Source organism: Schistocerca cancellata, chromosome 3, assembly GCF_023864275.1.
Source record: "Schistocerca cancellata isolate TAMUIC-IGC-003103 chromosome 3, iqSchCanc2.1, whole genome shotgun sequence".
NCBI classification, from domain to species: Eukaryota; Metazoa; Arthropoda; class Insecta; order Orthoptera; family Acrididae; genus Schistocerca; species Schistocerca cancellata.
The window spans coordinates 567,163,231-567,184,616 of record NC_064628.1 but is presented as its reverse complement, the minus strand read 5'-3'; the positions used below and the strand labels follow the sequence as shown (position 1 = coordinate 567,184,616).

At 42.4% G+C, this 21,386-nt stretch overlaps 1 protein-coding gene across 1 annotated transcript in view; it reads right to left on the bottom strand.

The window, feature by feature from the left end:
• Positions 1–21,386, bottom strand: part of LOC126176434 (neuropeptide Y receptor type 2-like) — a 412,320-nt gene that overhangs the window by 236,958 nt on the left and 153,976 nt on the right. The window contains exon 2 of the mRNA XM_049923590.1: positions 7,466–7,710. Within this exon, the coding sequence (XP_049779547.1) occupies positions 7,466–7,710 (245 nt within the window). The remainder of the gene's footprint in view (positions 1–7,465; positions 7,711–21,386) is intronic.

The following is a 21,386-nucleotide window of genomic DNA, read 5'->3' as shown; positions in this document are numbered from 1 at the left end:
CCTATTAAGGTATCTGCTATGATTAACCATTAGCACATATACCTATCTAAGATTTGTAATTAAGCAAAGTTTAGCAACTTGCTTCAAATTTTCAGAAATATAAAACTGTGCATTTGACAAAACGAAAAGACATAATATGCCATGACAATAATATGAGTCACAGTGGTTGGAATCGCTTACTTCATACAAATTCATACAGTTTGTAGGCGCACAAAACGGAATGATCACATAGCTTCAGTCGTATGTAAAGCAGGTGAAGGCTTCGGTTTGTAGGCAGAATACTGAGGAAATGCAATCTGTCTATAAAGGAGACTGCTTACAAATCACTCGCGTCACCATCCTGGAATGTTGCTACACTTGTGATACCTATACCAAATAGCACTAACATAGAATTGAATGTATGCATACAAGGACAGCATGAATGGTCAGACGTTTGTTTCATATCTGGGACAACAGTTTAGAGATTCTGAAGAAACTGAGATGGCAGAACTTGAAGGCAGATATAAACCATCAGAAGAGATCCTACCAACAAAGATTCATGAACCGGCTTTAATTTGTGACTCGAGAAATACACTACAATCCCCTGCTTATCAATCTCATAGTGCTCTTGAGGATAAGATAAGATTAATTACAGTAGGCACAGACATCTGAACTATCAACGTTCCCGAGAATGGAACGGGAAAAACTTCAGTAAGTCGAAACAATCGGACACACCCTCTGTTACGCACATCACAGCGATTTCAAGAGTATATATGTGTATGCAGACATAGAAAACAGTTTCGGGCTCGGTTGCCTGAATTGATCAACACAAATGATTTACTTTATTTTGGATCTGAATCAGGACCAAAGTCTGTAGCTGAAGAATCAAAGTTCCTGTTTTCTGCACGGATTGCAACTCGTTTCAGTTGGACAGAGTTACCTTAGGATCATTTCTGCTAAGAGCTTTCTTGGATGAAATTAAAGTTCGTCGTTTAATGATTACCTATTTGGTGAGCACCTTCTACATCTTAGTCAGGAGTTCTCCTGTTTAAGGAAGGTGGGGACAACGGTGAAAGCTACCAGTAGTGCCCGACTTTTCAGGCAAGGAGAAAGCGCTTTTACGTAATTTGTTAAAATGTAAAAATTCCTGTATCCCCACAGATTGGCCACATACATAAATTTTGATGACTATTCTAGTTTCTATTGTCAATGCAATCACCCTCACACCACGCTCATGTAAGCTGCAGTCTGAGGAAGTCTAGAAATGACTGGAAGAACCATATATTGCACTTACATGCAATTGCATAGGGGATAAGTCCCGTGAAGATATCTCTTTATTGAACTTGCCTTTATACAGCTGCAAGTTAGTGCATAATATGATTTCTACTCATACATCTAGTTTTTCTTCATCTGCATCTCATGCTAGCATTTTCGTATTTGGCATTACCACTAAATATTTTATTCAACTTATCTCTCTTACAAGTGCAAGTTATTGTATGATATGGTTATTACTGGTATATCCAGTTTGTGTTCAACCAGCATCTAATACGAGCATGATCGGAGGATAGTTGCAACATAAATGCTATTAGAAAAATTTTATTTTTTGTATTTGAATAGACCTACTAAGTTTATTCCAGATTTAGATCTCTTTAAGCAGACTTTCAGTAATGCTTCCAAGAAAACCATTCTGCATTTTCAGAGGCAGATCATTTTTCACTACAATACCCCACTTCAAGAGTCGCTGCACACCTGTTACAAGAATTTGATGCATATCATGGGCCTGTCGCATTACCTTCGAAGGCTCTTTCAGTGAGAGTGGTTAAATATTCCCTATATTAATTGGAATTATTACGTTTTCTTTTTTTTTTGCGTGGAAACGCTATTTGGAGTACAGGGACTACTTACTAGAAACAGACAATCAGGCCTAAGCTGGCTACCGGCTGGAACCCGTAATACTGGCAGGATAGCACGCTGCGCAGTTCGTATTTTAGCTTCGGTTTTGATGTAAGACACAACCACCTGGCCGATGTACTGAGTTGTAGGTTTAGTGGGGATTAGGAGTTCGCTGAAATCATACAATCAGGTGATAATATTCAGTGCATTGCACCTACACTAATAGTGATGCCATCAGTATTTGGGAATTTTAAGGGGCATCAAAGGTGGGATCAAATGCTCAGCAGTATGTACTATCACCTTCTTAGTGGGTAGCAAGTTGGTAGATATCATCCACGGCACTTTTTGTAAGCGTTACTTGGTTTCTTTTAAGACATTTATGAATATTTAAAAGTACCTTACCCGGTCGTTGAGTAATTTTCGGACTTCAAAAAGTTAGTCAAGGAATGTCACGAATGTTTGTCTGTCAAATCTAATCGCAATTCATGTCGTGGTTTTTTGCTGTCTAGTCAGGTAGAGAGGCAGATGGACTAATTGTTTGTGGATTATTGAGCCTGTTTCCACGCACCAAGAATGGTAGTATGAGTATTTCTGTTGTGGTGGCTGCTTGGAACGGGTTTTTGTGGCTTGTTTCAGTTAATAATTTGACTACGAATTAGACAATTCTGTAAGTTTACAAAATATTTCGCTACTTTGACCCTCCAAGACATTAGTATGTGATAATGCATCTACCCTCTCTTCTAGAGAATTTATGAAATTCTCTTCTGGTATATAAACCAGTACTGAGTATTTATCAAAACCAATCTCAGAAAAACTCAGATAAATCCATCAAATGGATTTGTTCTGCTTTGCGGTCTGCTACGCATGAGACCATCCCTGCGAAATTAGTGCTTATGTACCGTATTAACTTACCGATATCAAACGTTTGGTCAATCAGTAACATATCCCATGAGGAATTAGATTCTCTCATGATTAAAAGAAACTGGAGGGAGGTGATTAATAACATTTATGTGAGTCTGCAGGCTTTGGTAGCCATTGTCACTGAATAATATTTGTTTAGCACAGAGACAGGAGACACAGAGATATAACCTCATTAAGGGTTGGGGGTATTTATTTCTGTACTAAATTTCTTAGTTCAAGGAAAGAGAGCAAAGTAAGTTTGTTTCTTTGGATTGTTTCTGATTCTAAACATGCCCAACCCACTTACCACAGTAGTTAAATTTTTCCTAAGAGTAAACTCTATAGAGTTCATCTTAGTCAGGTCAAGATTAGGTTCCTTCTAATGAATGTGAGACAATAGAAGCTCAATTAAAAAAAAAGAAGACAGTCGGAATGGAAGAAGTGACGTGTGTACTGCTTCGAGATATAAGTAAAAATGTGGTGTAATCTTGTTGTCTGTTTAGCTAGTCAGCTGCTTCCTTTGAATCCCAGGAAGAGGTAAGTGTGCTCTCCACTGCGACAATTTTACTGCATTACGCAGTAGTTTACCATCGATACCAGAAGGTTGGCTATCCAGAGGCAAGTGGATGCAGTGACTATTATCCAAAGTTGAATGTGACTTTAAGCGGGTGTGTGGTTCTGTATCCTAAGTACTTACATACCCGAGAAGCCTGTTGCTTGAATTTGATGGAAAATGGCGGTGGAACTATTTGTTCCTACAGAATTCGTGGGCAGACCGACGTTAGTGATCATAATAATCCGCGCTTCCTGGACTACTTTTGTGAGCACCTTAGCGTGTTGTCTGTACCATCATTTATTTGACGCTATCCACTATGCCGTATGTAACTGTGCGTATTATATTGTTTCAGGTTTCAGCAAATCACGATGTTATTTAAAGAGCTTACCATCTCCAACGTGGCTAAATTACATTGACAAAACTGTTTTTGCCACAGTTACAAGGGCAGGGTGGCCAAGTTCCTTACTACTGGGTTTTGAACCTTATGCGTAATTTATGAATATTATATGTGCTGATTATTTCGAACTTATTTTGTACTTAGGATATAACGTGAGTTGAATTTTACCTCCTTCTGTTTAGTTTAAGCCATGTGAATATTTTCTTTAGTCCTTTCGTATAACTAGCCAGAGTTTTCATAATATGAAGCAACTTTCGTTCGTTCACTTTCCATAGGTTGGCATTTGATTTTTACTTAATTCCATGTTTGGCTATTTGTTCCGAATCCCGGGCTCTTTAATGAGACAATGGCTGCCTATCTGTAACAGTTCAAATAACGTTTATGTCATTTCCGTAGAGAATAGACTTTACATTTTTCTCATAGTTGCTCATTGTCTATTGCGCTCTAATGTGCTTGCAGGTGTTAACTAGCGTGTTAAACAACTGTATACTGATGCTTCATGTATGATTCTGTAAGACTACTTAATTGGAATATTTTTCTGTCTATTGTAGTTGCACCTGAACTCATACTGTGCTTTAATGAATTTATTATATGAAAGAACCGCCTGCGTGTTGAAACTGTATGCAAAACCATTTTATGAAACATTCAGTTAGTATTGATCAAATCTGAAATACTAAATGTTGATTACTAATCTTCTTAGATTACCATTTACGGTTACACTCTTTCGCAGAATATACTTTTCTTGGAGCTTTGAATTGTAAAAGGAAAAAAAAAAAAAAAACACCTGCAACGCGTAACACGTCTCCTTTTGAGCGTGGCACTGCAGTTAGGTGAGCGTTTCCATGACAAATTCGCGCTTACGGGGAGTACAGAAGAATCTATTAATCACTACTAACTAAACCAAACAGAGTCCACGTAATGACCCATAGGTTTATTACTGTGTAATTTTTCCGAATCTGTTTTCTTTACTAGTTGCATGTAATATCTTAAATGCATCATTATACACTCCTGAAAATTGAAATAAGAACACCGTGAATTCATTGTCCCAGGAAGGGGAAACTTTATTGACACATTCCTGGGGTCAGATACATCACATGATCACACTGACAGAACCACAGGCACATAGACACAGGCAACAGAGCATGCACAATGTCGGCACTAGTACAGTGTATATCCACCTTTCGCAGCAATGCAGGCTGCTATTCTTCCATGGAGACGATCGTAGAGATGCAGGATGTAGTCCTGTGGAACGGCTTGCCATGCCATTTCCACCAGGCGCCTCAGTTGGACCAGCGTTCGTGCTGGACGTGCAGACCGCGTGAGACGACGCTTCATCCAGTCCCTAACATGCTCAATGGGGGACAGATCCGGAGATCTTGCTGGCCAGGGTAGTTGACTTACACCTTCTAGAGCACGTTGGGTGGCACGGGATACATGCGGACGTGCATTGTCCTGTTGGAACAGCAAGTTCCCTTGCCGGTCTAGGAATGGTAGAACGATGGGTTCGATGACGGTTTGGATGTACCGTGCACTATTCAGTGTCCCCTCGACGATCACCAGTGGTGTACGGCCAGTGTAGGAGATCACTCCCCACACCATGATGCCGTGTGTTGGCCCTGTGTGCCTCGGTCGTATGCAGTCCTGATTGTGGCGCTCACCTGCACGGCGCCAAACACGCATACGACCATCATTGGCACCAAGGCAGAAGCGACTCTCATCGCTGAAGACGACACGTCTCCATTCGTCCCTCCATTCACGCCTGTCGCGACACCACTGGAGGCGGGCTGCACGGTGTTGGGGCGTGAGCGGAAGACGGCCTAACGGTGTGCGGGACCGTAGCCCAGCTTCATGGAGACGGTTGCGAATGGTCCTCGCCGATACCCCAGGAGCAACAGTGTCCCTAATTTGCTGGGAAGTGGCGGTGCGGTCCCCTACGGCACTGCGTAGGATCCTACGGTCTTGGTGTGCATCCGTGCGTCGCTGCGGTCCGGTCCCAGGTCGACGGGCACGTGCACCTTCCGCCGACCACTGGCGACAACATCGATGTACTGTGGAGACCTCACGCCCCATGTGTTGAGCACACCCGGCCTCCCGCATGCCCACTATACGCCCTCGCTCAAAGTCCGTCAACTGCACATACAGTTCACGTCCACGCTGTCGCGGCATGCAACCAGTGTTAAAGACTGCGATGGAGCTCCGTATGGCTGACACTGACGGCGGCGGTGCACAAATGCTGCGCAGCTAGCGCCATTCGACGGCCAACACCGCGGTTCCTGGTGTGTCCACTGTGCCGTGCGTGTGATCATTGCTTGTACAGCCCTCTCGCAGTGTCCGGAGCAAGTATGGTGGGTCTGACACACCGGTGTCAATGTGCTCTTTTTTCCATTTCCAGGAGTGTATTTAATTTGAGAGAAGTTCTACAATTGTGCAGATGAATGAAATCTGTGAAAGAGCTAATAGCAGCGAGCATCTACCCAATGACATTTTTTGAAAACTCTCGTTGTACCACAACCGTTAACCCGAGTTTTCAATAATCTACTGTGATGCTTGATTGTTCCGGTAATCGACCTATAAATCCTTGCTGAATGGGAACATGTTCTTCCATCTAATGTAAGCAGCTAAAAAAGAAAGAATTGAGATGGGCTTTCCTATCAGATGGTATGTGGACATCGATTAAAGCGGAACAGTGGCTGACTGGATGAACGTTACTAAACTAAAACAGTTAACATATTTTACGAAGGTGATACTTCACAAGACTTAAACACTTAGAGAACGTCATATTTAGTTCCACAGCCATGGACTGTCAATAAATTGTTCTGCATTACAGTCGGTTGCAGTCCTCAAATTATCGTCAGATGCCTTAAAGTTATTTAAACGAGCTTACAGTGTATTACTAAAACTGTGACACCCAATACGAGGGCGTGTTGGATTGTAATCCTTCCGAATTTTTATGTAAAAACACGAAAAGGTTTTCCAATAAAACAAAAGTTTTTAACGTTCTTCATCTTTATGCTTCGTTGCATAGGCACATGCAGCCCTCTGCCGTAGATGGATGTGAATTTTAGTGTTTAACATGGCGGTTAACGTAACTATGACGGTGCGTGAGTAACAGCGCGTTTTAATCGAATTGCGAATTCTAAAAGTTCGTCAACAGATGGAGCACCCTCTCCTTCTACATGTCAGTGCCAGACCACACTCGAGCGCTGCGACATCTGCAAAAATCGGACTTCTTTGGTTCACTGTCATCTATCATCCACCATACAATCCCGACTTGGCCGCATCCGACTTTATTCTGCTTCCAAGCAGAAGTGATGCTATGGGTCCGTCAGAAAAGTCAAACATTGTACAGAGGCGGCATCAGTAAACTGGTGTTTCGTTGCGAGATATGGATTCGTTGCCAGGGTGAATACCTTGAGAAGCAAAAATGTCGACATGAAGAAGAAAGACGTAGTAAGTTAATAAAATTTGTTTCATTTGGAAAGGTTTGAGAGTTTCGTATCAAAAGTCCAGAAGCAGTACTTTTCAGGACGTCCTCGTATCATACAGTCAACCATACTTGACCTACATTGATTGTACTTTATTATGCAATTTTAATGTTAAATCCGAACAACGACCGAAAATTAAGACATATAAGTACATATCTCTGACATAAATATTGTTGAAATTTGCCATCAGGCAAGATTAACCCTGTAAGATTAGATGCAACACTTGTTTAACATTGTTTGAATGAGCCGCCCTACCTGAGTATGGAGACCAGAGTGAAGGGCATGCAGACGAGGCAGAGCGAGAAGTCTGAGGCGGTGAGGTTGGCGATGTAGAGGTTGCGGGGCGTGCGCATGGCGGCGCGCCGCGCCACCACAAAGGCGACGGCGCCGTTGGCGGCCAGCCCCAGCGCCGCCAGCAGGCAGTAGGCGGCGATGAGCGCGGCCTCCGCGCCGGGGCCCACGTTGCGCGCCTCACGTGACTGCCGCAGCACGTCCATCATCTGCAAAAGGCGTGGCGTGTCCATCACGTGGCACGTCCGTCAACGTGGTAAATCCACCATCTGCAAACAACGTGGTGAATTCACCATCTGCGAACAACTTGGTGAATCCGCCATCTGCTAACAACATGGTGAATCCACCATCTGCAAACGACGTCGTGAATCCACCATCTGCAGACAATGTGGTGCATCCACGAGTTGCAAACATTGTGGCACATTCATCATCTGTAAACAATGTGGCACATCCACTATCTGCTAATATGTGCTGCATCCACCATCTGCAAACAATGTGGCACACTCATCATCTGCAAGCAATATGCCATGTCCATTATCTACAAACTATCTGGCCTGCCCATCATCTGCTCATGGTGCATTCACCATCCAAAAACAATGTTATATTTGCATCATATGCAAATAGTGTGGTGCATCCACTATCTGCAGAACTTTTACCACATCCATCACCTGCAAACAACGTGTTATGTCCATCACCAGCAAACAAAGACCCACATCCATCATATGCAAACAGCCCAGCGCACCTTTCATTTCAAACAATGCGACAATACTGACCCATGTGTTATTGGCCTTCAATTAATTTCGTCCCTCGTTGACGATACTTCTCCGAATAACTTCGTAGTTACACCAATGGCTTCATCGGTGGGGACAAAAGCCGTGAAGTGAATTTGTGGTGTGCGGAGCGAGTCAGCTGGGGACACAAGAGGTTTGGAGTTCTAGATGGTACACGAGAGTGTGAATTGGCTCGTGCAAAGGAACCGGCTGTCGGTTATTACCTGCCCTGTAAAGTGGTTTCCCTGAGTAGGCATGATATTTTAGGAAACACACCAACGTCTTGGATGTTATTTGGCCACTTGGACACTGTTGTTGTTCTTGTCTTCAGTCCTGAGACTGGTTTGATGAAGCTCTCCATACTACTCTATCCTGTGCAAGCTGCTTTCATCTTCCAATACGTACTACAGCCTACATCCTTCTGAATATGCTTAGTGTATTCATCTCTTGGTCTCCCTTTACGACTTTTACCCTCCACGCTGCCCTCCTGTACTAAATTGGTGATCCCTTGATGCCTCAGAACATGTCCTCCAAACGATCCCTTCTTCTAGTCAAGTTGTGTCACAAACTCCTCTTCTCCCCAATTCTAGTCTATACCTCCACATTAGTTATGTGATCTACCCATCCAATCTTCAGCATTCTTCTGCAGCACCACATTTCGGAAGCTTCTATTCTCTTTTCGTCCGAGCTATTTATCGTCCACGTTTCACTTCCATACATGGCTACACTCCATACAAATACTTTCAGAAACGACTTCCTGAAACTTAAATCTATACTCGATGTTAACAAATCTCTCTTCTTCAGAAACGCTTTCCTTGCCATTGCCAGTCTACATATTATATCCTCTCTACTTTGACCATCATCAGTTATTTTGCTCCCCAAATACCAAACTCATCTACTGCTTTAATTGCCTCATTTTCTAATCTAATTACCTCAGCATCACCCGACTTAATTCGACTACATTCCATTACCTTCATTTTGCTTTTGTTGAAGTTGATCTTATATCCTCCTTTCAAGACAATGTCTATTCCGTTCAACTGCTCTTCCAAGTCCTTTGCTATATCTGACAGAATTACAATGTCATCGGCGAACCTCAGAGTTTTCATTTCTTCACCATGGATTCTAATACCTACTCCGAATTTTTCTTTTGTTTCCTTTATTGCTTGCTCAATATACAGAATGAATAACATTGTGGAGAGGTTACAAACCTGTCTCACTTCCTTCCCAACTACGGCTTCCCTTTCATGTCCCTCGACTCTTATAACTGCCATCTGGTTTCTGTACAAATTGTGAGTAGCCTTTCGGTCCCTGTATTTTACCCCTGCCACCTTCAGAATTTCAGAGTATTCCAGTCATCACCGCCAAAAGCTTTCTCTAAGTCTACAAATGCTAGGAACGTAGGTTTTCCTTTCCTTAATCTTTCTTCCAAGATAAGTCGTAGGGTCAGTATTGCCTCACATGTTCCAATTTTTCTACGGAATCCCAACTGATCTTCCCCGAGGTCGGCTTCTACCTCGTCTGTAAAGAATTTGCGTCAGTATTTTGCAGCCGTGACTTATTAAAATGACAGTTCGGTAATTTTCACATCTGTCAACACCTGCTTTCTTTGGGACTGGAATTATTATATTCTTCTTGAAGTCTGAGGGTATTTCGCCTGTTTCATACATTTTGCTCACCAGATGGTACAGTTCTGTCAGGACTGGCTCTCCCAAGGCTGTCAGTAGTTCTATTCGAATGTTTCGACTTAGGTCTTTTAGTTCTCTGTCAATCTCTTCACGCAGGATCATATCTCCCATTTCATCTTCACGTACATCCTCTTCCATTTCCATAACATTGTCCTCAAGTACATCTCCCTTGTATAGACCCTCAATATACTCCTTCCACCTTTCTGCTTTCCTTTCTTTGCTTCGAACTGGGTTTCCATCTGAGCTCTTAATATTCATACAAGTGTCCCCTATTCTCCAAAGGTCTCTTTAATTTTCCTGCAGGCAGTAGCTATCTTACGCCTAGTGAGATGAGCCTCTACATCCTTAAATTTGTCCTCTAGCCGTGCCTGCTTAGCCATTTTGTAGCTCCTGTCAATCTCACTTTTGAGACGTTTGTATTCCTCTTTGCCTGCTTCATTTACTGCATTTTCATATTTTCTCCTTTCATCAATTACATTCAATATTTCTTCTGTCACTCAAGGATTTCTACTAGCCCTCATCTTTTTATCTACTTGATCCTCTGCTGCCTTCACTACTTCATCCCTCAAAGCTATCCATTCTTCTTCTACTGTATTTCTTTCCCCCATTCGTGACAATTGTTCTCTTATGATCTCCCTGAAACTCTGTACAACCACTAGTTTAGTCAGTTTATCCAGGTCCCATCTCCTTAAATTCCCACCTTTTTGCAGTTTCTTCAGTTTTAATCTACAGTTCATAACCAATAGATTGTGGTCAGAGTCCACATCTGCCCCTGGAAATGCCTTACAATTTACATTCTGGTTCTTAAATCTCTGTCTTACCATTATGTAATCTGACTGAAGCCTGTCAGTATCTCCAGGCTTCTTCCATGTATACAACATTCTTCTATCATTCTCGAACCAAGTGTTAACTATGATTAAGTTATGCTCTGCGCAAAGTTCTACCAGACGGCTTCCTCTTTCATTTCTTACCCCCAGTCCATGGTCCCTACTACGTTTCCTTCTCCTCCTTTTCCTACTAAAGAATTCCAGTCACGCATGACTATTAAATTTTAGTCTTCCTTCACTATCTGAATAATTTCTTTTATCACACCATACATATCTTCAGTTTCTTTTTCACCTGGATATAGTAAGCGTGGGCCTCGTGTCCAGCTTGGCCCCAATAATGCGTTCACTATGCCGTTTGTAGTAGCTTACCCGCACTCCTATTTCTTCATTCATTATTAAACCTACTCCTTCATTTGCCCCATTTCAATTTGTATTTATAACCCAGTATTCACCTAACCAAAAGTCTTGTTCCTCCTGCCACCGAACTTCACTAATTCCCACTCCCTTAACCTATCCATTTCCGTTTTTAAAGTTTCTAACCTACCTGTCCGATTAAGATATCTGACATTCCACGCTTCGATCCGGAGAACGCCAGTTTTCTTTCTCCTGATAACCATGTCCTCTTGAATAGTCCCCGCCTGGAGATCCGAATGGGAGACTATTTTACCTCCCAAATATTTTACCCAAGAGGACGCCATCATCATTTAACCAGAGAGTAAAGCTGCATGCCCTCGGGAAAAATGACGGCTGTAGTTTCCCCTTGCTTTCAGCCATTCGCAGTAGCAGCAAAGCAAGGCCGTTTTGATTAGTGTTATAATGCCAGATCAGTCAATCATCCAGACTGTTGCCCCTGCAACTAGTGAAAAGTCTTACTTATTAAGTAATAGAACCCAGTCCGTTGTCCTCGATGGTGAGTGTTCATCGGAGGTGAGGGTATCATCTGGAGTGCCGCAGGGAAACGTGGTATGTTCGCTGTTGTTTTCTATCCACATAAATGATATTTTGGATAGGGTGGATAGCAATGTGCGGCTGATTGTTGATGATGCTGTGGTGTTATGGGAAGGTGTCGTCGTTGAGTAACTGTAGGAGGATACAAGATGACTTGGACAGGATTTGTGATTGATGTAAAGAATGGCAGCTAACTCTAAATATAGATAAATGTAAATTAATGCAGATGAATAGGAAAAATAATCCTGTAATGTTTGAATACTCCATTAGTAGTGTAGCGCTTGACACAGTCACGTCGATTAAGTATTTGGGTCTAACATTGCAGAGCGACATGAAGTGGGACAAGCATGTAATGGCAGTTGTGGGGAAGGCGGTTAGTCGTCTTCGATTCATTGGTAAAATTTTGGGAAGATGTGGTTCATCTGTAAAGGAGACCGCTTATAAAACACTAATACGACCTATTCTTGAGTACTGCTCGAGCGCTTGGGATCTCTATCAGGTCGGATTGAGGGAGAACATAGAAGCAATTCAGAGGCGGGCTGCTAGATTTGTTACTGGTAGGTTTGATTATCACGCGAGTGTTACGGAAATGCTTCAGGAACTCGGGTGGGAGTCTCTAGAGGAAAGGAGGTGTTCTTTTCGTGAATCGCTACTGAGGAAATTTAGAGAACCAGCATTTAAGGCTGACTGCAGTACAGTTTTACTGCCGCTAACTTACATTTCGCGGAAAGACCACAAAGATAAGATAAGAGAGATTAGGGCTCGTACAGAGGCATATAGGCAGTCATTTTTCCGTCGTTCTGTTTGGGAATGGAACAGGGAGAGAAGATGCTAGTTGCGGTACGACGTACCCTCCGGCACGCACCGTATGGTGGATTGCGGAGTATGTATGTAAATGTAGATGTAGAAAAGGCTGCTGCCCCTCTTCAGGAACCGCACGTTTGTCTGGCCTCTCACCAGATACCCCTACGTTGTGGTTGCACCTACGGTACGGCTAACTGAATCACTGAGGCACGCAAGCCTCCCCACCAACGGCAAGGTCTGTGGTTTACGGGGAGAGGGGGGGGGGACTTGGACACTAGTGAAGGTGATCTGGTGGTGAGGTTTTTGTCACCACAACTCATAACTAATAGCAGCTGTTTAAAAGTCATTTGCTTAAAATCTGATCAATTAATTTTGGTTACATGCAGCTGCTTATTCAGTGACTTTTAATTGTCTGCAAAATTCTCTATTTTGCTGTCTAATGAATGACATTGGATTCACAGTTAATAGCAGCTTATAAAAGGTAGTTTGCTTCAAATCTGGTCAGTGAATTTTGGTTAACTATAGCTGCCCACTCAGTGCTTATTATTTTTTTAAAAATCCTGTACTTTGTTTGTGTACTGAATGACATTGGGTTCATAATTCATGGCAGCTGTTTAGATGTTCAAAATGGTTCAAATGGCTCTGAGCACTATGGGACTTAACATCTATGGTCATCAGTCCCCTAGAACTTAGAACTACTTAAACCTAACTAACCTAAGGACAGCACACAACACTCAGCCATCACGAGGCAGAGAAAATCCCTGACCCCGCCGGGAATCGAACCCGGGAACCCGGGCGTGTGAAGCGAGAACGCTACCGCACGACCACGAGATGCGGGCTGTTTAGAAGTCATTGACTAAAATCTGATAAGTGAATATTTGATAACTGTAGCTGTTTAGGCAGCAACTGTTAACTACTTTCAAATCCATGTATTTTGTTGTCTACTGAAAGTTAGTGGCTTCGTAATTAATGGCAGCGGTTTATAAGTCTGATCAGTGAATGCTGGGTAAGTGTAGTTAACTGATTTTAAACTTATGCACTTTTGGTGTTTGGATAATGGAGGGTGGCTCATTTTTAGTTGCAGATGTTTAACAGTCATTCTTCTAAATTATGCTCAGTCAGTTTCACTGTTAATTGTTTTTAAAACTCGTTTTACCTTGGCAAGTTATTTATTAAAGATGATGGATGCTGAAGCAGTTCTGTCGGCAACCCAGTCCTTGGATTAGGGCGACCTAATCCCAAATATTCTCACCCAAATCCCTAGTTATCAACTGGTAGCCAAGAGCGCGGTTATTTTCATTTTTCTGGTAAGACGCTGAGGGTGAAAGTGGCCAAATTTTTTCTTCTTTAAAAGCATTCTCAGTTACTTCCTTACTCGTGTTAGCTATACACTGTATTTGGTTAACTACTTACTCTTATCCAGGTAGCAATCATCTGTATGGAAGCCAGTCCGTGGCCAGGGACAGGCTACCTCAGGAAAGACAACTTTTTGTACTACTTGCAAATTAGGCAACAATCGGCGAAGGCACAGTTCCGGAATTATTGACTGATCATCTACGCGTCGCCATGGGGAAAGCCTAGGACTTCGGCGTCGGCTCCAGTGGTTCGGCGGCGTAGACAGGACTGCGGGAAAATGTGTACTTATTACAGAACCGTGAGTCTACGTGCTAACAAGGGTATAGGATTCAAGCACAGGCCACAGACACTATGAATCGTCTTGGCTTTTTAAAGCAGACATCCCTGAAGCTAGACGAAAGTTCTGTTATTCATATCTTAGTCAATTTAGGAAGGTAGAGGTAGGTTTGAGTCTTCTCGTGTTAGTTGAACTAACTAATATAAGCGAAAGGAAGGCTATAGTTGATAATCCGCGCCATCAGTAGACTGGGCAGGAAATGGAGGGACCAGTAAATGTGATCTCCTCTAATGCTTTGGCTAGGTTGGCAAACTATATGTAGTATCTACTGCAATGGATTAAAGAGCTTTCTATCGATCAGGTTTAACAATCTGAATTTGTGTTATGGTTAACGTTTTGGTTTGAATTTCATGCTTACGCATTATGAATTTTACATCCCATTGTTCTTCAGCTTGTTTATACTTTAACACACATTGTTCAAGCAAACTTTTGCCTAAAATTATGCGGAGCGAAGGACCGCTTCATGATTTGGGACATCGTTTAATTCAACTGAAGTTGTCATTCCCGTTCAGGCACGAGTTGGAGGGCAAGCATTTGCGTCGTGAGAAATGCTAGCATGAGACCTTGCCTACATACATTGATGAGATCCGCAGTGCTGTGATAGCTCTGAGGTTGCAAGTAGTTGAAGGTGGTGTGGTTAAGACCTTATTAGAAGGCCTGAAGCCTGAGCACTGGTTATGTTTGGCTTTTCAAGGAAATCTACCAGCTTAGATACCTTGGTTGCCAAGATGGAAAGGTTAAGATTTTCTGATGAGAGGAACCGGCAGAAGGCTGCAGGCTTTGCGTTCGGTAAGGTTAAACTAGAGACTGTTTCAGGTCTGGTGATAGTACACATTTTGTGTGGTCACGTCCAGTGAAGTGAGGGTCGAGGCCTAACACCGGTGGAAAGTGGAACCCATTTTGCTGTTAAGAACTGCTCCAACATTTACAGCAGTCTGATGCTTCCTTATGTGTGTGCGCTCTTGAATAATGAGCCTGTGTGGGCCGATTTAGATTCAGGGAGCCCTGTTTCACTACGTGATATAACTGGTACCTGAAATTCTGAAATTTATGAAGAATGCCTCCTCTATGCCACACATCTCATGCCAGTAGTCAATGGATAAGAGTTGCTACTGGTAGGGGAGTTAAGGGGCAAGTTACGCATACTGGATTTTAAAAGGCGTGTCAGCTTTATTGTTGCTAAGAATTAGTCAGTTAACATGATACTGGATTGTGATTTCATTTAGCTCACCGGTCTGGTTCTTGATTGTCAAGCTCGCACCTCTTATTTCAAATTTAGCCCTTACGAAAGGATAACATTATGTTCGTTTCGTCGCTCTCAACCGATTAGTAATGTGCAGTTGGGGTCGTCTGAGTTTTCCAATGATCATTTGGAACCTGGCGAGGCTAGTCAACCGTTTTTCTTGTTCCTAACGGACAAAGTCGCGATTATCGGTCGGTTGTCGATTATAGGGCACTCAACAGAAGGTCGTCTTGGAGTCATTTCCATTGCCTGCCTTTGACAATTTCGCCACGTGGTTCGCAAGTGAACTGGACCTCAACCAAGCCTACCATCAGATACCATTGACTGAAGTTTCCAAACCAGTGCCTTTTGTACTGATCTGAACCTTTACAAGTTTAATCGGGTTCCTTTCGGACCCTCTATGGGCGCGGCCGTGTTATCCCGTCTTTTGGACCATGTTTTGGAAGACCTTAAGTTCAAATTCGGTTGCAACTATCTTAATAATGTGTTGGTTTACAGTGCCACGTTCTCAGAGCATTTGGACCACCTCAAAGAAGTTTTGTTAGTATTGACGAGGCCGGGTTTACTGTCAAGCCTACTAAGATTGTCTTGCCTCACCTTCTATATCCTTTTCACATCACTTGGTTCCTGCTGAAGCGGTAGACATTGATAAGGACCGGATACGTTTCTGGCGTAACTCTCATCTCCCCTTCCCACCCTCGTCAAGGAGCAAGAAGGGAGTGGCCAGATTTATTGAAATGGCGGTATTTACTTGTTCTTAATTTCGCCCAATTTCCAGTGCCTTTGAGTAAGTTGCGCAAGAAAGGCAAGGCCTCCGTTAGCGGGAAGAGTCGCCAGCATCCTTTGAGGCAATTGAAGCCACACTTAGCAAACCTCTTGTGTTAGTTATCCCCGATTTTGGCAAGCCCTTTGTTTTCCCGATCGCCGCATTGAATTATGTGGTAGCAGCGGTATTCCTCCATCAACATCAGGGGAAGTGGCGCATTGCGGTGCGTATCTGTCACTGAATTAAAATATATTCGCCACGGAGAAGTATAAGTTCTTGCTAGAATGTAGGGAATTTGTGCTGGATACTGATAACCTTGTGCTGAATTGGGTATTGGTCCGAGTAGATATTATATGGGGGTTTTGGAACACATTGAGGACGTATACGTACTGCCCTTAGCACCGTACCGCCCCGTGACATCACTACTGCTCGCTGCTTACTCTGGCAGCTCTCCAGTGCAGATGTTACTCACGTGCGCGCACACACACACACACACACACACACACACACACACACAATCAGCATGTACTATGCATTTTTTATTTTCTGTTTACAAATTTATCCAGCTGTTGTGTGCATTGCTGAATCCAAGTCACTTTACCAAAGCTTTTCTGCCTTTCTTATGTATCATTTTCTCAACAGTATATGATGATGGATATTTAGTTTTTTGTAACTCTTCAACATAGAGAGCTCCAGCTAAGGGCTGTGATTTGTAATCTTCAAGGAGATACGTCCTCGGATTGGTTTCTTGCACTTTACGAATTTTGAAAATTTCCGTGGACCAATTGGCGGTGTACCCTTTGTCAAAGACTGTTTTCTGTATACTAATTCTGACGTAATCACCAACTTTATGTTTCGACTGGCGTGGATCAATCGTTTTAATTTTGTTATACACAGTAGATAGAAGACTATTATCTTTTACATCCCCTGGTCGCATTTTAATCGTTCTGTGTGTCATGTGATTATACTGTTTGACCAGATCTTGTACAGTGTTAATCCATTTGTAGGAACCCAGAGCAGTAAATTTTCGGAACATAAGACTCTTGAGAGTTCTGTTAAAGCGTTCAACTACGGAAACTTTTATATTTGAAAAAGTGGAGTAATGATTAATTCTGAGTTTCTGCATTAACTTTTTAAAACTAGTATTGTAGAATTCTTTTCGTAGATCAGTTTGTAAATTTACTGAGGCCCGCTTACTTTTTATATATATTTTTTAAGTGCGTTTGCAACTGCAATTCCAGTTTTAGTCTTTAGAGCAGCGACCCATTCATATTTTGAGTAAACGTCAATTACTGTTATCAAATACTTATACCCAGAATTCCATTTAGAATATGCAATCATACCGACTAAGTCTGCTTGATGGAGATCATTAAGTCCTTTCGTGATAACTGACCGCCTGGGGTACGTTCATCTACTTCTACATCTACATCCATACTCCGCAAGCCACCTGACGGTGTGTGGCGGAGGGTACCTTCCGTACCTCTATCGGTTCTCCCTTCTATTCCAGTCTCGTATTGTTCGTGGAAAGAAGGATTGTCGGTATGCCTCTGTGTGGGCTCTAATCTCTCTGATTTTATCCTCATGGTCCTTTCGCGAGATATACGTAGGAGGGAGCAATATACTGCTTGACTCTTCGGTGAAGGTATGTTCTCGAAACTTCAATAAAAGCCCGTACCGAGCTACTGAGCGTCTCTCCTGCAGAGTCTTCCACTGGAGTTTATCTATCATCTCCGTAACGCTTTCGCGATTACTAAATGATCCTGTAACGAAGCGCGCTGCTCTCCGTTGGATCTTCTCTATCTCTTCTATCAACCCTATCTGGTACGGATCCCACACTGCTGAGCAATATTCAAGCAGTGGGCGAACAAGCGTACTGTAACCTACTTCCTTTGTTTTCGGATTGCATTTCCTTAGGATTCTTCCAATGAATCTCAGTCTGGCATCTGCTTTACCGACGATCAACATTATATGATCATTCCATTTTAAATAACTCCTAATGCGTACTCCCAGATAATTTATGGTATTAACTGCTTCCAGTTGCTGACCTGCTATTTTGTAGCTAAATGATAAAGGATCTATCTTTCTGTATATTCGCAGCACATTACACTTGTCTACATTGAGATTCAATTGCCATTCCTTGTACCATGCGTCAATTCGCTGCAGATCCTCCTGCATTTCAGTACAATTTTCCATTGTTACAACCTCTCGGTACACCACAGCATCATCTGCAAAAAGCCTCAGTGAACTTCCGATGTCATCCACCAGGTCATTTATGTATATTGTGAATAGCAACGGTCCTATGACACTCCCCTGCGGCACACCTGAAATCACTCTTACTTCGGAAGACTTCTCTCCATTGAGAATAACATGCAGCGTCCTGTTATCTAGGAACTCCTCAATCCAATCACACAATTGTTCTGATAGTCCATATGCTCTTACTTTGTTCATTAAACGACTGTGGGGAACTGTATCAAACGCCTTGCGGAAGTCAAGAAACACGGCATCTACCTGTGAACCCGTGTCTACGGCCCTCTGAGTCTCGTGGACGAATAGCGCGAGCTGGGTTTCACATGACCGTCTTTTTCGAAACCCATGCTGATTCCTACAGAGTAGATTTCTAGTCTCCAGAAAAGTCATTATACTCGAACACAATACGTGTTCCAAAATTCTGCAACTGATCGACGTTAGAGATATAGGTCTATAGTTCTGCACATCAGTTCGACGTCCCTTCTTGAAAACGGGGATGACCTGTACCCTTTTCCAATCCTTTGGAACGCTACGCTCTTCTAGAGACCTACGGTACACCGCTGCAAGAAGGGGGGCAAGTTCCTTCGCGTACTCTGTGTAAAATTGAACTGGTATCCCATCAGGTCCAGAGGCCTTTCCTCTTTTGAGCGATTTTAATTGTTTCTCTATCCCTCTGTCGTCTATTTCGATATCTACCATTTTGTCATCTGTGCGACAATCTAGAGAAGGAACTACAGTGCAATCTTCCTCTGTGAAACAACTTTGGAAAAAGACATTTAGTATTTGGGCCTTTATTCTGTCATCCTCTGTTTCAGTACCATTTTGGTCACAGAGTGTCTAGACATTTTGTTTTGATCCACCTACCGCTTTGACATAAGACCAAAATTTCTTAGGATTTTCTGCCAAGTCAGTACATAGAACTTTACTTTCGAATTCGTTGAACGCCTCTCACATAGCCCTCCTCATATTACATTTCGCTTCGCGTAATTTTTGTTTGCCTGCAAGGCTTTGGCTATGTTTATGTTTGCTGTGAAGTTCCCTTTGCTTCCGCAGCAGTTTTCTAACTCGGTTGTTGTACCACTGTGGCTCTTTTCCATCTCTTACAATCTTGCTTGGCACATACTCATCTAGCGCATAATGTAAGACGGTTTTGAACTTTGTCCACTGATCCTCAACACTATCTGTACTTGAGACAAAACGAGCAGGACGATGAAGCTCATCAGCAATGGCAGATTGGATCTTCTTTTTTTTTTATTCTAACTTGCTACTTACTGAAGGCAATATGCTTTTCGATGTGACACAGTTGTGATAAAAATGTTTGCTTATATGGAGCTGGAAGGGGGCGGAGACACGAGGAGGAGAAAGAGGAGCAAGGGAGAAAGAATAAAGAAAGATAACACGTATTTTAGGAAGACGTTTTATTTTCAAAATACCATCGCATAATTAATCGTACGTTAGTCTTTGCTAAACATCGATCATTTTCTTCATCAGCAATATTGTAAGATTTTTTCAGCATTTTCAATGATGGACAGTCCAGAGATGGCATGGTAACTACTCTGCCATGATCTGTGCCCAATGAAGTTGTCGTCCAATCTGCTTTTTCTAGACCCATTACCACAATGTAGTCACAAGATTTGCACATCTCCCACCGCGTATTTCTCGCAGTAAGTAGTGACACTCTATCCATTCCCCACTGCTGAAGAAGGTGATTGCGTGTCACCCACGAGTTTATCCTCTGAGTTTTATTCTGATTAGGTGCTGAATGCTAAAACTTGTGCGATAGTGACAAACTGCTCTGCAATAACTTGATTGCCATCCACGAGGATAGCAGCAGCTCGTTTAGGCACAAAATTATTTGCATCGTCTTTGAATCCTTGCAGGTCGACGAAAGCTATCTTCATTCTGTCATGATGTCAGAAGGAAAAAAAATTGATGAAAGTATCGTCTAATTTCGTTTAATGGTGCTAGTATCATTGTAAATCCCCATCCATCACCGACTTCTCTTACCTGATAAACAGATAATGTCTCTCTCTCTCTCTCTCTCTCTCTCTCTCTCTCTCTCTCTCTCTCTCTCTATATATATATATATATATATATATATATATATATATATATATGTGTGTGTGTGTGTACGATAATGGCGATGATAATAGGAGGAGGATAAAAGGAGCAGCCACCTCGGTGAAACGTAGACTGATAGCAGTTCTCTAAAAGCATCTCATTTTATTTCCTATTTTTATCAAAGCAGAAGTTATTACGTAAAAGCAGAAATATGGGTGTAGAGGATTCTGTATGACAATAATAGCAATGTTAGCAACAGCAGGATGTTCGCAGCTGTCCAGGAGGGGATTTAAACACCAGCTGTGTAAAAGGAAGAGAAGAAGACGAAGTCGGCTGGCAACAAAAAAAATTTTTTTTTTCATTGCGAAAGGTCATAGTGAACATCTGCGCATGTGATCGAGGCTCGCGGGACGTACCGTTTTTTCTTGTTCTCAACCATCTGGCATAATCAGTTGCATCATTGCCTTGCTTTTGGGCTGGCGGTCATTGTCCTCGTCCAACAGCTGATGTTATGTGAACGCATAAAGTGAATGCGTGATACTGCAGGGTGGGAAAAGAAAAAAGCCTCTCTCTGAGGATATGGAGGGACATTATCTGATAACATGACTAGCACACCGAATGGCAAGATTAAGGAAATAGATTTGCAATCCTTAAAAGACGATACCTGAGGCACAGATTTTGATACACATGACACATTAGTATTTGCAGTAAAAGTAATAGGCTTTGGTGAGGATGTAAATGCGTATTCCGAATTGAATGGACAAATAGTGTGGCTAATTCAAACAGATTGCTTTAAACAAGGTGAACATTTTGCTACTTTTCAAGTCTATGACAAATACGA